This window comes from Pogona vitticeps, chromosome 6 (assembly GCF_051106095.1).
Source record: "Pogona vitticeps strain Pit_001003342236 chromosome 6, PviZW2.1, whole genome shotgun sequence".
NCBI lineage: Eukaryota > Metazoa > Chordata > Lepidosauria > Squamata > Agamidae > Pogona > Pogona vitticeps.
In genome coordinates, this window is record NC_135788.1 from 111,975,887 (window position 1) to 111,991,901 (window position 16,015).

The window sequence follows — 16,015 nt, forward strand, 5'->3', positions numbered from 1 at the left end:
GGTGGTTCCCAAATTACAAGCCTGACTGAAAACAGCGCTTAGTTTAAATGGTTCAAGAAGATACGAAAAAGGTATGTGGGTGTTCATTGTAATCTTAGAAACAGTTTGCCTTCTTTAAGTGTTTTCCGTGTTCACTCTCCTAGTTCCTTATCTTGACAGGAAAATGGCACAAGGATCTCAGGATGTGAAACTTATAGCCAAATGTTTATATAATAATATTACAATATATTGTAGGGAAACTACCTGAGTTTACACTGTTTAAGCCATTGTCCTATTGTCTTCTTCTTTTATTTTTTTTTTTTCTGTATTCAGATTAGACGTCACTGAAGCTGGTTCCATACGTTGTGGTATTACTGATCTGATGTTTGATATAAAAAAAGCTGTAACCATAACATATCACTTTGATTCATGGTCTGGTTACATGGATGAGGTCAAGAGGGCAGACTTGATGGTAGCCGGGCCTTTGCTCAACATACAGGCAGAACCAGTAGAAGCCGTGGCAGCAGTTCATTTTCCTCACTTTTTGTGTCTTGCAGGTACGTTAAGAAAAAAAATGATAATAATAAAACTAGGATTAGAAGAGCAGTGGTTCCCAAACCGTGTGCTGTGGCTCCATGGGACACTGGCAAACCAACCCAGGGTTACTACGAAATCCTCTCATCCTTCCTCCCTCACCCATAGCATCCTACAGCACTTACTTCCAGTTTCTCTGGTGTCCATGGATGGTGCAGAGAGGGAATCCTGTCCCAGTCTTGCCAAAGGACTGGGTTTCCTGCCCTCCTGTTTGCAAGGAAACTTTCCCTACTCTCCGCCTGCAAAAAAGGGGTGTCTCCATTTTACCCAGAAGCTATCTCCCTTAGAGAAGTCAGGCCATGAGGGCATTCCCATTAAGCTACTTGCATACAGTGGGACCCCCACATCTGCTGGACATTGGTTCTAAGCTCCCCCATGGATACTGAACATGGATAACAGCGAACACTCTATATATAGCATGGTAAAAAGAGGGTAGCTGAGGCTCCAGTACTTTGGCCATCTCACGAGAAGAGAAGACTCCCTGGAAAAGACCCTAATGTTAGGAAAGTATGAAGGCAAGAGGAGAAGGGGACGACAGAGGACGAGATGGATGGACATTGTCATCGAAGCTACCAACATGAATTTGACCAAACTCCAGGAAGCAGTGGAAGACAGGAGGGCCTGGCGTGCTCTGGTCCATGGGGTCACGACTTAATGACTAAACAACAACAGGAGGGGGGGGGAACCCCCAGAAAAATTGCCAGAGACCATGCTATATATTCTTCACTAACAAATATTGATAGCATAGTCTCTGGCTCCCTCTAGCAGCTGGTTCTGATAATACACATGAAAATAGTTTTTTTTCTGGGCCGTGGATAAGTGAATCAGTGGATGCTGATCCCATGGATAAGAGGGTCCTACTGTATAGCATTGTCTCTGATTCTATCCAGTCCAAGTAATATACCTGGGGCAGATGTATACACGTGCTCCAATTTTTTATTTTTTTCCCCCGGCAGTAGATAAGTGAAACTACAGGTACTGATCCTGTGTATATGGCAGTCTGACTGTACTGGGGAGATGCGGCCAGTGGCCACTAGGTCAAGGAAGTCATGAGTCTAAAAAGTTTGGGAACCACTGCTAAAGAGGAATAATTAAAATCTGCATTTCCTGTTCAAACATGTTCCTTTTGTTGTCTCCATCACAGCTCTCTTGATGTTGTTTCACTGAGACCACGAGGCCTTGCATTTCTTCACTGCAGTGTTTGCATTTTGCATGCTTAGCCGTAGTTAGAAGAACTTTCTGAAAATATCCCCAAGCTTGGTCTCTTTTGCGGCCTCCTGCCATTATAGGTTTTCTCCTCCAAGGAAAGAATAATTTGATAAACCTCAGGCTATACTGTGCACAAAAAGATCCAAAGACTTGTGATGTATTCTGCTCAGTAGGTGTCACTTTCATTTTTACTGACTGATCCTCCCTCCTTACTCTTAGCTTCTTCTGGAGATCTATTCTACTCCAATCAATATAATTCTATTCACTGATTTATTTATTTTTTTTTTTGAAACTTTGCACTTAAGAGGTAAGGGATTGATTCTGTGTACATAGAATTGCAAAGGAACAATGGGATTAAAGTCTTTTTCTCACCTCTATATGTTTATTTTATAATATTTCTCCTATGAAGCAGAGGCATGTGATCTATGCAGACAAATTCACAGTTTTGAGAATTGCAATACCAAGCATCAGTGATAATATCTTCTAAATAGAAAAATCATACAGAAACCTCTGGAAGAGGATGACATTTTGAGCAGATTAATGGAGTTCATTTAACAAAAACTTTAAACGTTGAATGAATATACAGCTTCATGCTACTTAATTAAAAACTAATCCTTATTTTATGACAAATATTTTTTGGATTATACTGTATCTTAAACAGAAAACGATCTTCAAATAAATTTTTCCTTGAGAAAGATTTTATTTTTTAAAAAAATCAAATTTGAATTTTAAAAATCTGTTTTTAAAGTTATTTTTTAAAAAATAATTCACTTTAATCCACCCTGAGGCTGGTTCATTGTATCTTAGAAGGTACTCGTTTATATATTAGATTGTTTCATTTGTCTATCATATTCTGTTTTAATTTTGCAGCATCTTTTTACTGTATTGATCAGATCTATGCAACGTGCTTCAGCGAATTGCCACTAATTAACAAGATGCTGCCATGTGTCTCACTCACACGCCTGAACTCCTGCCCAACTGCATAACCAAGATATGCTTCTACACCTTGGCAATTAGCTGTGATCAGCCACTGCAAGTTATGTACAGTAAATGTTATGTAAATGGCAATAAGATTCCAGCTGTTTTTTTTTGTTTGTTTTTTGTTTTCTTGAGAAGACCTTTCAATGTAAGGTGATCAAGGAGCATGACAATTAACTAATTAACAACATCTTAGCATGAAGCAGGGAAAGAGAAGCAATACAGCTTGGCAAAAACATCCCAGTTTTATACCTTGCAATTGTTACATCTTTGCCCATATGTTCTTTTGGCAGGTGGAGGAGATAATGGAGTCCGCATAGCACATTTCAATAAAGGGAGGATGATTCTGCGGAGACCAGATAGAGTGGAGGGTTTTCATGTTATATTGTACAACCTCAGATTCTCCCCTTGTGCAGTTGTTCTCGAAAAGTCATGGCTTAAGCAAGAGATAAAGGTCCATGCCATAGTACTACTCTATCAGCAGCCGAAATACCTAAACTCAATGCTTCATCTATATGTCCTCCCCAGTGATTCTTCTCTAAAAAAGGTGATTGGATTTATCCAACTCTGTTAGGTGCTACAGATTAGTTCATAAAGTAGCTCATATTGGTTCTAAAGGACTACCAACATGTATTCTCGATATTCTCATGTTGCTTCAGCTGACTTCTGCTCACACACATGGAGTATTTTCTGAAGTTTGTAAAGTATGAGTAAACACTAGAATGATAGTCAACAGCAAGTAACTTTTACAAGATCAAAAGAAATCCTCTTGAATTATTGGGCCAGATGTAGATCCATGGGCCAAACAATGCTTCTCACTTCTTCAACAAGGGAGTAACCTACAGTATGTTGTTTCACATAATACTGAATGATAGTTCTCTGTACCTTTAAACATTGGCTGTGCTCGCCGGGGCTGATGGGAGCTGGAGTTCAAAAATATAAAGAATGCAATTTTCCCCTGTAGTGTTTTGGATGACAGTGTGGCCACTCAGCTATGACTACAATGGCAAGTAATGTGGAAAATGCTCCAAAACTGGGACAATCTGATTTACATTATTTTACCTACATAAAATCTGTGCAAATCAGGGAAGCGAAGGGAAGGGAAGAAGTAGATCTAGGCACCATATTCATAAACAATTGACACATTTCAAACAGGGGTGATTTCTTCCCCCTCTCTAGTGACCCCTATGGGGTTGCTGAAGCAAATTGACCCAGGAGAACACGGCTTCACAGCAGATAGGTTGCTTACTCCCCATTGTGTAGTAACAGGCTTAGTAAACAAAGTAAGTTTATGCTGCAGTTTTAAGGACTTCACCTAAAGCCTTAATTAGAAATAGTTCATTAGGCATCCTTCAGTCCCGAAAGACTATGGGTAACGTGCTCTGTATGGAGGACTTGGAACAGCGTTAGTGTGGCTGAGGAGGCCAATTCGAGAGTGACAATCCCTTCCACACTGAAGACAAATCCAATTTGTCCCCGACCCTGCTTTTGTGACTTCCTCTTTGCCTCGGCCTGCTGAACAAGGTTCTCTTCAAATTGGGAGAGGCTGTGATGCAACGCCTGCCTCCAGGCTGAACGCTCAGATGTCAGGGTTTCCCATCTGTTGAGGAAAGCCCTTCAGATCCCACTTGCAGATGTTCTTGTATCACAGCTGTGGTCTCCCTCTGCACTAATTCTCCATACAGGATTTCTTTTGGAATCCAACCATCAGCCATTCTCACAACATGCCCAAGCCCATGTAGACGTCGCTGTTTCAGTAATGTATATATGCTAAAAATTTCAACTTGTTCTAGGACTACTCTATTTGGAACTTTGTCCTGCCAGGTGATACAAAAATGTGTTGGAGGCAACACATATGGAAGGTGTTCGGCTTCCTCTCCTGCCATGCACAAAGGTCCAGGACTCAGTGCAATACAGGAGTGTGCTCAGGACACAGGCACTATTGATCTGGATCTTGGTATATGCCATCAGCTTCTTATTGAGCCATACATTAGAAATAGTATTCCTACAGAATAAATGTATTTAATGGTGAGCAGAGCTCCCTTGATTCATAGAGTAACCGGGTTACAAAAATCCTCAGAGAAGATTTGGAGGGAAAAATGGTTGACAGTGTTCGCACATGTGAGCATTATTACGAATTCTTCTTATAGTTATCAACAGCAATACTGTTCCCTATGAAAAGATTCCACATCTCCAAACGTTGAGCTTCTTCCCTCCCTCCTTCACCACACCCTAATTTGTTTATCACACTTAAAATGATTTACAAAGTTTTATAACAAAAGAAAAATCAAGAAAAGAGTTTCTAAAATCTAATCACTACAGTTTATTTGCAGAAAATGTCAGCCATTTGCTTTTTCTAAGTGAGAAACTTGAGCTACTCTAAATTTGTTAATAGGTTTCCTGTCCTTTAAAATATTTCTTTAAGAAAAAAAAATATTTGCACAGGCTGGTGTGGTGTCAATGATGGTGAGACAAAGTTGAGATGACCCCCTCTTCATTGATAACAGAGAGAGGAGATAACCTATTTTATTATTCCATGTGAATTTTTAAAAAAACTTTGTTTCAGTTTTTATTTTGTTTACGTACAACAAAGACATAAAGCGAAGCAATAGTGCACCTGTCACCCCAGGGATCATCCATTAATAACACACACACACACACACACACACACACACACACACACACACACACACACACACACACACACACACACACACACACACACACACACACACACACACACACACACACACACACACACACACACACACACACACACACACACACACACACACACACACACACACACACACACACACACACAGAGAATGAAACAATGAATGTTTCATTCATATAAAATTTCATTTCAAGAGCTGCAGGGAGGACTGTGTGCTTGAATAAATTAATTCCCACAAATAAACATTTATTTTAAACACATTAGAGAGGCCATATCCTCTTTGTGACAAGGATGATTTATTTCTGGATTTGACTACTATCTCTGCTGGTATTTTTCTGTTGTTTTATAGCTTAGGCTGACCAGTTCAAAGGCCTTGTGGTAAATTTCTAATGCAGTCATGGGATCCCCTATTGAAGAGTCAGTGTCTAGTGACAATCTGGCTTAGTCTTCTTTAGCAGCCACGCAAAGGATTAAAAAGGTGTGGAAGGAAAGAGCTGAATTCTGCTCCGGAGATCCTCCAGCCTGTAAGAAAAGGATCTGGTTCTCCAGAATGTTCGTGTGTCTCAAAAGAGACCTTGTTTATTCTTCCCAGGCTGTATATGGCATCGAAGATATTCTCTGTTCACGGAGATTGCTAAAACCTCCTGGCACGAGATATCCTCTGAAGTTTGGATCTCGCTTATTTCTGAGTACGTCAGATGGTTCCAAAGTCTTTTCAGAGGTAAGATACCATATTTCCCGGATGAAAGTGAAGCTATTATGAAAATTGAGGGAAACCCAATTTCTTTAGTTTTTTGTTCAGCTATGGGCAAAGAAATATTCACATAGAATTTTCATTCCTTCACACAGGAAGTAGTATTTAAATACACATCGCCAGGCAAAATGCAAGAGTTGTTTTTCCTGGATGTTCGACAAATGAAAGATGAGCTGGAGCTGAACCTCATGGAGGAAAAGCAGGATGTCCCGGTCTGGACAGCCCGTGTGAGAAGAGGTGAGCTTGGATCAGGAGAGGACTCCATGAGGACTGGAATCAATTTTTGGAGGCAGGTTTGATATGGACATTCCAGTTACATTCCCTCTCTAACTTCTTCTTCCCTCTTCTCTTTCAGAAGAACTGTTGCTCAACCCAATATTAGGTGAGCAGGAATCTGTGGGAAGCAATCTGGAAGTTAAGTCTTTTCCAAAGAAAGAAACCTCTTGGCTAAGTTTTTGTGGTTTTAAAGCATAGGCATCCTTCAGTCTCGAGAGACTATGGTAACATGCTCTGTATCAAGGAGTGTCCTCTCGAGAGCATGAAGCCTGGGTAAAGTAATATGGAGGATAGGCTGTTACCCAAGCAACAGATCCCCCCTCTCCACGTTGCTGAAATGGTCCAGTGGAAAGGCAAGAGCCAATACAACTGATTCCAGCAACGTCGCAGGAGTTGGCAGAACGACACGAACTGCCTTTGGGACTCCAGCTCCGGATTTTGCCTCTAGGTTAACTCCTGAAGCCTTTTCCATGAGTGGATATAGCCACAAGGCAGTGGAGGTTTGAAATTGGAGTTTTCCTTCTCCAAAAGCTCTACATCAAACTATGTGTGTGTTTATGCATGCAAAAGAGTTCTGTATTTTGAGCATCTGGAGTCATCTGATAACAACAAAATATTGCTAAGCGCAGGAACTTTTGCCATAGATATATTTATTTACTTGAAGTAATGAGTGAGACCAGTCTGTCTTGAGGATGTATTCAGTGCATATTCTGTGCCATAAAGCTACTTCCAATATATTTTGACCCTATGAAATAACATATTCTGAAAGGTCCTGTGCAGATTGTACAAACTAAAGGCCATGGCTTCCTTTATGGAGTCAACCCATCTCATGCTAAATAATTCTCTTTTCCTGCTGCCTTCCATTTCTCCTAGCATTTTTGTCCTGTACAGTGCGTCTTGTCATCTTGTGATATAGCCAAAGTATGACAGCTTTGGTTTCAGCATTTTTGTTTTTAGAGACAGCTCAGGCTTGATTCGATCTAGCACCCACTTTTTTTCTCTTTCTGGCAGTCCATCTTATCTCTAAAGATCTCCTTCTATAGGAATTCAACTCTCTAAAATACCTCTAGTTTTTTTAGAGAGTGTGGGATCCCAGAGTGTGGGATATTGTGTTTTGTGTCCACGATTCAAAATATCGGAAATGGCCTGATCCTATCATTCGCAAAGAGAACCAAGGAAAGGAAAGTTTTGGAAGCTGCCCTCTTTTTCATCAGTTAACAATTTCTCTCCCAAATACAAAGCACTTTGGCTGTTGTTGTTTTTTTTTTTTTTTTTTTTTTTGGTTTACAAGTGTGAATAAGAGGGTATCCTGCAGACCATCCTGACTACTACCATCGATGTTGCCATCACTAAGCTGCCCTTTGCTATGTAAAGCTTGGCGTCCTTTTTTTGGTGGAAATACAGGCATGGTATTGTGCAGCAATACTGCGTCATTCTCTAGCATTTTGAATCATAGATTCAGATACCGCAGTATCCCATTCATAAACCAGAGATTTTTTAAGAATTGAATTTCCTGTTTTTTTTTAAAAAAAAAATTCTATCATGCAGAACTACCCACTGCTAAATGGTTCCCAGAAGACGAGCACATAATCTTTATTATGTTGCTGAGAGAGGGCAGAAATAAGAACAGCTAGGATGTAGCTGTAGTCCCTCTGTTCCAAAATACAGTGGTGCCTCACTTAACGATGTTAATCCGTGCGGTAAAAATCGCTGCTAACCGAAAACATCGCTAAGCAATCTTAAAAAGCCCATAGAAACGCATTAAAACTTGTTTAATGTGTTCCTATGGGCTTGAAAACTAACCTTAAGCGAAAATCCTCCATTGCGGCGGCCATTTTCGGTGCCTCTAAAGCGAGGCAACACAGCAGGTGGCCATTTTGTTTACCAAGCAGCCATTTTGGAACCGCTGATCAGCTGTTAAAAAATCGCTTTGCGATGATCGGTAAGGGTACCGATCATCGCAAAGCGATTTTTCCCCATAGGGAACATCGCAAAGCGATCACAAAAGTGATCGTAAAAACATTGTCGCTATGCGGTTTCGTCGCTAAACAGAGCGCCTGTTAAGCGAGGCACCACTGTATTTTGAAAAGTTATTTTGGACTTAGTGAAATAGTGAAGCAAAGATATGAGTAAGTAGAACACATAAAACAGGAGAACATATACACCCTTTAACAACTCGGGTAAACTAATGTTGCCATGCCCATTCCACAGAATACAGACTAAAACACCATCTTCCAATTTGCAAGCTCTTTCCTTGGGGTTGGCAGCCTGAGGAAGAAAAGCTATATCACCACTTAATTTATCTTTTTTCTTACATCTTGAATGAGTGTTTCGCCATTGTTGTTTAGTCATTTAGTCGTGTCTGACTCTTCGTGACCCCATGGACCAGAGCACGCCAGGCCGTCCTGTCTTCCACTGCCTCCCGGAGTTGTTCAATTTCATGTTGGTTGCTTCGCAGACACTGTCCAGCCATCTCATCCTCTGTCGTCCCCTTCTCCTCTTACCCTCACACTTTCCTAACATCAAGGTCTTTTCCAAGGAGTCTTCTCTTCTCATGAAATGGCCAAAGTACTGGAGCCTCAGCTTCAGGATCTGTCCCTCCAGTGAGCACTCAGGGTTGATTTCCTTTAGAATTGATAGGTTTGTTCTCCTTGCAGTCCAGGGAACTCTCAAGAGCCTCCTCCAGCACCACAATTCAAAGGCATCAGTTCTTCGGGAGTCTGCTTTCTTTATGGTCCAGCTCTCGCTTCCATACATCATGACAGGAAAAACCATAGCTTTGACTATTCAGACTTGTTGGCAAGGTGATGTCTCTGCTTCTTAAGATGCTGTCAAGGTTTGTCATTGCTTTCCTCCCAAGAAGCAGGCGTCTTTTAATTTCATGGCTGCTGTCTCCATCTGCAGTGATCATGGAGCCCAAGAAAGTAAAATCTGTCACTGCCTCCATATCTTCCCCTTCTATTTCCCAGGAGGTGATGGGACCAGTGGCCATGATCTTGGTTTTTTTGATGTTGAGTTTCAGGCCGTTTTTTGCACTCGCCACTTTCATCCTCACTACAAGGTTCTTTAATTCCTCCTCACTTTCTGCCATCAGAGTGGTATCATCTGCATATCGGAGGTTGTTGATATTTCTTCCGGCAGTCTTAATTCTGGTTTGGGATTCCTCCAGTCCTGCCTTCTGCATGATGTATTCTGCATATAAGTTAAATAAGCCGGTGGACAATATATAGCCTTGTCGTACTCCTTTCCCAATTTTGAACCAATCAGTTGTTCCATATCCAGTTCTAACTGTTGCTTCCTGTCCCACGTCTAGGTTTCTCAGGAGACAGACAAGATGGTCAGGCACTCCCATTTCTTTAAGGACTTGCCATAGTTTGCTGTGGTCCACACAGTCAAAGGCTTTTGCATAGTCAATGAAGCAGAAGTAGATATTTTTCTGGAACTCTCTGGCTTTCTCCATAATCCAGCGCATGACCCAATTTGGTCTCTGGTTCCTCTGCCCCTTCGGAATCCAGCTTGTACTTCTGGGAGTTCTCGGTCCACATACTGCTGAAGACTACCTTGTAGGATTTTGAGCATAACCTTGCTAGCGCGTGGAATTAGTGCAATTGTACGGTAGTTGGAGTATTCTTTGGCACTGCCTTTCTTTGGGATTGGGATGTAGACTGATCTTTTCCAATCCTCTGGCCACTGTTGAGTTTTTCCAAACTTGCTGGCATATTGAGTTTAGCACCTTAACAACATCATATGTTAAGATTTTAAATAGTTCAACTGGAATGTCATCACCTCCACTGGCCTTGTTGTTAGCCAGGCTTTCTAAGGTCCACTTGACTTCACTCTCCAGGATGTCTGGCTCAAGGTCAGCAACTACATTGTCTGGGTTGTCCGGGATATCCAAATCTTTCTGATATAATTCCTCTGTGTATTCTTTCCACCTCTTCTTGATGTCTTCTGCTTCTGTTAGGTCCCTACCATTTTTGTCCTCTATCATCTTCATCCTTGCACAAAATGTTCCTCTAATATCTCCAATTTTCCTGAACAGATCTCTGGTTTTTCCTTTTCTGTTATTGCCCTCTATTTCTTTGCATTGTTCATTTAAGAAAGCCCTCTTGTCTCTCCTTGCTATTCTTTGGAAGTCTGCATTCAGTTTTCTGTAGCTTTCCCTATCTCCCTTGCATTTTGTTTCCCTTCTCCTCTTTGCTATTTCTACGGCCTCGTTGGACAGCCACTTTGCTGTTTCAAAGTTACAAGTTTGTTAGGGCTGCTCCCTTGTTTAGAATTGCCTTTGCTCTGCTGCTCAATTAAAGAACTGCATCAGTTTGCAATTTCTGCTACAGGTTCAACATAGCTCATCTGAGCAGCACTAAGGTGGATGGATCAGGCAGTGGGGGAGGACCTCAGGGTTTTGGCAGGGTGACTGGGTAACTGGGGTGAGGGTTGATGTTCGGATACGTGTCCTTTGTCCAGAGCAAAGTGGTTCGAGAGCCAAGGCTCTGAAGGAGGGACATAGCTACAGTGATGTCAAGGAGCCAGCTATGAAACAGGCCGCAAAGGAGCTTTCCTCATCATCTCATCACCTTCTGATGAGGAGCCCCCCCCCCTCATTCTGGCAGGGGTGAAGCTCCGGTCAGCTCCCCACCTCCTCTCTACCTGGCAGCTCCTGCCAGGAGAACCGAAAGGGAGATGAAGGGGAGCGAGGCTGCTAAATAACGTTGTTTTGGCTAATCAAGCTTTATTGTGGCAGGAAAAGTTGACCAACCCAATAAAGAGACACGAGTGCCAGAATCGGTGGGTCAAGGTTCCAAGCATGGCGATTGCAGCCCAGACGTAGGAGAGACAAGTGATTTGGCTGGCGGTCGAACCCAAGCAACAGCTGTGCCTTCAGGTGAGAGGTCTGTAGCATCACATGGAAAGACAGAGTACTGGTGGGGTAGGGACTCTGGAGGCCATCCCCTGGCCTGGTCTTCAGTCAACAATATGGTACCTGTGGTGATGGGGATAGGGGCACTTCACATACCTTATAGGGATTCTGGCCAGTTTTCCTGCTCAAGTTGCATCTTTCTTCCAGGCATCATAGGTTGGGGGTTGTAGTAACAAAGGGAGTAATCGTATGTTCCTGCCACTACCGGATAGAGGTAACAGTTACATGTCGTTGGGGTCCGATTCGGTATCAGTGCAGTTTAAAACCTGTGCAGACTCTTCCTGTTGGGGAGCAGAAGTTTCTGTTTTGGGAGTCATCTTCCATGAAAAAAAAATTGAAAAGGAGAATACATAGAGATCTTCAGCCTTTTGTATAGAGGCACTGGCTAATGGGGTGAGGAAGAGGAGGAGAATAGGAACAAAGAAAAAACGTAGTGTACGAAGGTAGGCTGCATGTGGAGTAATTGGCTTCTGGAATTTCTTTTCTCTGGAGAAGTACTGGTTCAAGCGCAGCCTTGGAGGGCTCTAGCGTTTTTCTAGTGCAGGCTTGTCCAACCTGCAGCCTGAGGGCCGCATGCGGCCCAGGTCAGCTCGTAATGCAGCCCAGTGCAATTTTTTATTTTGAAAGAAATTCCAAAGTTTCAAGTTACACTGCCACCGCTTGCGGCTGGAATGTGGCCGGGGCATGTCACAACAGTAGAGGGGGCGAGAGGGAAGGAAGGAAGGAGTGGGAGGGGAGGGGACAGGGGGGCTGCGTGACTGCATTGCGTTGTCCCCATCAATAGGTGGACCCCCTCCCAGCCCCATAAAGCCGCCGAAGCTGGCAGCCTCTGCTGTCTGAGATCGCAGCTGCCGGTAAGCGCGCTTGCAGCGGGGCTGGGGAGGACGGGTAGGGCTGCCCCCCCCCATGTGGCCCAAACCAAATGTATATGCGGCCCAAACCAAATTTTCATCTTCTAATGTGGCCCAGGGAAGGTGAAAGGTTGGACACCCCTGTTCTAGTGGTTTGGTGTAATATTTGGGGCTTTTGTGTGGACTGTGAGGGCCCTTCCTGCCTACAGTATGTCCACACTTATAGGATGAGGACCACGGCTAATCCTCAACTTTGTAGAAATGAGGGCCAGTGGCAATTATGATAGCAAATTAGGACTCTTGCTAAGCCTCTGTAGGGAGCAAGGTCTGACGGTGGCCATTCAGTAAGTAAATCTGTTCAAAATGATAGGTCCAACTCGGCCTATTTCTGTGGGCTCCCATTAGCCTCTTGGTTGTCATTTGGACCGGCAGTGCAGATCAGGAAGGAGAGAGGCCTCTGCCGTCAAGGAGCCCTTTGGAAGTGGCCCCTCCTCCTCTGAAATGGCCCCAGCCCAGTGACATGGCCTAAATTGGTGGAATAGTGAAAGGGGCATTCATTTATGGAGGATGCTGATATTTTTTCTATGAGGGATTTCAGTGTGGTTTAAAAATACAGTTTCCGTGGAAGTGGGCGGACACTTTGAGATCAAAGAAAGGGTGAGGTTTGAACCCTCTTCGGACAGCTGCGGTGCCTCATCTTTGGCATGTGTGAGGTCACAAATCACCACTGGAAGCACCACATACAGAGAAGCGACCTATCATTCTTCTCTTTTTCTCTGTGACTCCGATAACGGGGAAGCTATAAAGCTGTCTTACCAGAGGAGGGTTGTATCACTCCAAGGTAGACAAGAGGACCGCTCTTCCGAAAACAGCATTGGCGTGTGCCTGCCCATCAATCTGGTAATGGCAGAAGATCGTTGACTGCTAGGATCACAGGGCAATTCCGCAAATGTCTGGCAAGGACCGGTGGTGTCACCAGCAAATGTTGTTACTCCAGCCCCCTACCTTCTCTGCTCTGCCCTGGTCTGGAGCATGATTCTTTTTTAAATGCAAAATTGAAAGAAGTCTCACATATCAGAGAGCTGTGTTTTAACTATCAGCCTTTATTTGTAGGACTAGACGAGCAAAGAATGGAAACCAAAATAGACCCTGAACCTTCTGAGGAATGTCCCATGTGTAGCTCACTGTGCAGCAAGGTAAGGGACTGGATTGATTATCTATCTATGTATCTATCTATGTATCTGTCTATCTGTCTATCTATCTATCTATCTATCTATCTATCTATCTATCTATCTATCTATCTATCTATCTATCTATCTATCTATCTATCTATCTATTTATTTATTTATTTATTTATTTATTTAAAATATTGAAAGGGACCCAAGGTGGCTTACAACAATGAAAGACAATATTTAAAGTTGAAAACAATTAGCATACATTACAGCACATCATTAGAATCAGACCTCCCTTTAGAAGTAAAAGACGTTTGTGTACCCTAGCACAATTATATGTAACACTGTATTTTGCACATTGTCTTCCTTTTTGTTTTGGAATGGGAAATGAGGAGGTAAACCTGGGCTTCATTTGTGAGTCTGATACCTCAAAGGGTCAAATCTTGTTTGCAGGAAGGATATTATAATATCCAGAAGCACACCTTTCTCTTAACATAAGATTTGATGGTTGTTGTGGGTTTTTCGGGCTCTTTGGCCATGTTCTCAAGATGTGACCCTCTTGTCAATAAATTCTGTGTACTTGGGGCAATTAACAGTTGGATCTCGGTGTTTGTTTTGGCAGAAAGTAAAGGGAAGTAGACATTGTTCTTCAGAAGAGACCAGGCTGCTCTTCATCTTGGTTTACTCTTCTCGGAAGGCAGGTGCTAAAACTTCCTAGAGTTCATTAGTTTAAGATTTCAGCTTGAGACTCATTCACTATGGACTTGAGTTCTTTAGAATTAATAGTTTTCAGAGGGCCAGCTGTGTTAATCTGATTCAGCAAAAACAAAGTGAGAAACAAGACAAACAAACAAAAAAATCCTGCTTGGTTTTAAAACTATCAAATGTATTTTCAGTGTGAGCTTCTATACCTTAGAAATACATCAGGTCTCTGATAAAAAGCCGACCTACGCATTTCAAAGGATGAAACGTTCTACAGTATTATACTTTCTTTTTGAAGGCTCTGTTATCAGCAGTTTTCTAATCCTTCAGATATCAATACAGCTCAGGCTAATAAATGAATAGAATATGCATTTGCTATAGAATAGTGTTTCACATTGTTTTATACGGGATGACTCATGTCATGGAATGGGGTGTAACAAGTCCAGAACGGAGCAACTATGTATTCAGAAGGGATGCCATGGGGAGGCACCATCAGATATATCAGTGATGCTTTTTTCCAGGCCAGTCCAGAAAAAATCTGGCCGACGGTTGTCCAGGACCCCAAAAGGAGACGCAAAACTTACAGGTAAACCTTAGGGATCGGATTTTTTAGTCGCATTGAATGGGAAACATCACAAAAGCAGCACTACTTTTTGTTTTCGTGTCATTTAGTTTATTTCTGAAATGCAGTCTTTGAACTCTGAATCAACTCTATAGCTGAATGAGAACGATTAATTTCCATATCTGATTCCTTCGCTCACTGTACCCTTCTTCGAACTGCGTGTGTGAAGGGAGCTCAAGAGCACTAACGTCATTCACCACTTCCATAGGGATGAGGTGGGACTGCCGGTTTTGCAATTCAAGCGTGGACTGGCTCTCCAGCCTCATCCACGCTGCAATGGATATGGAGGGTAAGGTGCAGCCAGGGTGCCATCTCTATTGGGAAGCGGTGGGAGGAGCCATCTCTGATGGAGAGGATGGAGGTGGGAAGCACAGGAGCAGATTGTGCTGGAATCATTTTTTGCTTCATGCAGAGCAGTAAGTTGGAGGGAGCCCTGTGGAGGCTGCAGGCTCCAAAAATCTGTGCTCTAATCAGTAAGAGGATCGCCCTCAATGGCACAGTGTGCAGGAGTGCTTGCCTGAGAGGTTTCCTTCCCTTGTGGTGCAGTGGTTAAACTGCTGTACTGCAGCCAAAAGTGTACTCATGACATGGGGTTCAATCCCAGGTAGCCGGCTCAAGGTTGACTCAGCTGTCTATCTTTCCAAAGTCGGTAACATGAATACCCAGCTCGCAGGGAGGGTGGGGGCAATGTGTAGCCTGCATAATTAAGTTGTAAACTGCCTGGGGAGCTCTTTAAGTGCTACGGGGCAGCATGTTTTGCTTTTATGTTTGTTTTTTTGTTTTTTGCTTTTCTGTCCAGCTGCGCCTGCACACTGTTAGTCTGTGCAGAAAAGGGCTTTTGCATGGGAATTCAGATCCACTGCTAGCCACAGTTTATGATTGAAGCTAGTGTTTGTTAGACCTTACCTCTGTCTATAAGGGACTTTCACTGTCATTGGACATCACCTGAAGAAAGCATTGTCCTCTGTCCTTAGTTCATTCTTCTTATGATAGCATCAGATACAAGTGAACCAAAAGTTAAGGACCAGAATCTGAAGCCACTGCTGACATATGACTACCTGAGTTTGCACAGACCAGATGTTGGACTCTTTGTATGCATTGTGAAATGAGCTAAGAGTTCTTCTTGTTCTTTGCCAAAAAAGTTTTTAAATTACAGTGGTGCCCCGCATAGCGACGTTAATCCATTCCGGATTAATCGTCACTATGAGGAAACATCGCTAAACGGAACGGAAATCGCCATAGGAACGCATTAAACTTAGTTTAATGCGTTCCTATGGCTC

General features: G+C 42.7%; 1 protein-coding gene across 1 annotated transcript in view; it reads left to right on the plus strand.

Annotated features, from left to right (window-relative positions):
- Nucleotides 1-16,015, plus strand: part of LOC110086381 (uncharacterized) — a 30,639-nt gene that overhangs the window by 8,279 nt on the left and 6,345 nt on the right. Inside the window, exons 4-11 of the mRNA XM_078377113.1 lie at nucleotides 313-536; nucleotides 3,054-3,307; nucleotides 6,030-6,158; nucleotides 6,287-6,428; nucleotides 6,547-6,573; nucleotides 11,212-11,352; nucleotides 13,353-13,435; nucleotides 14,635-14,699. Of these exons, the coding sequence (XP_078233239.1) occupies nucleotides 313-536; nucleotides 3,054-3,307; nucleotides 6,030-6,158; nucleotides 6,287-6,428; nucleotides 6,547-6,573; nucleotides 11,212-11,352; nucleotides 13,353-13,435; nucleotides 14,635-14,699 (1,065 nt within the window). The remainder of the gene's footprint in view (nucleotides 1-312; nucleotides 537-3,053; nucleotides 3,308-6,029; nucleotides 6,159-6,286; nucleotides 6,429-6,546; nucleotides 6,574-11,211; nucleotides 11,353-13,352; nucleotides 13,436-14,634; nucleotides 14,700-16,015) is intronic.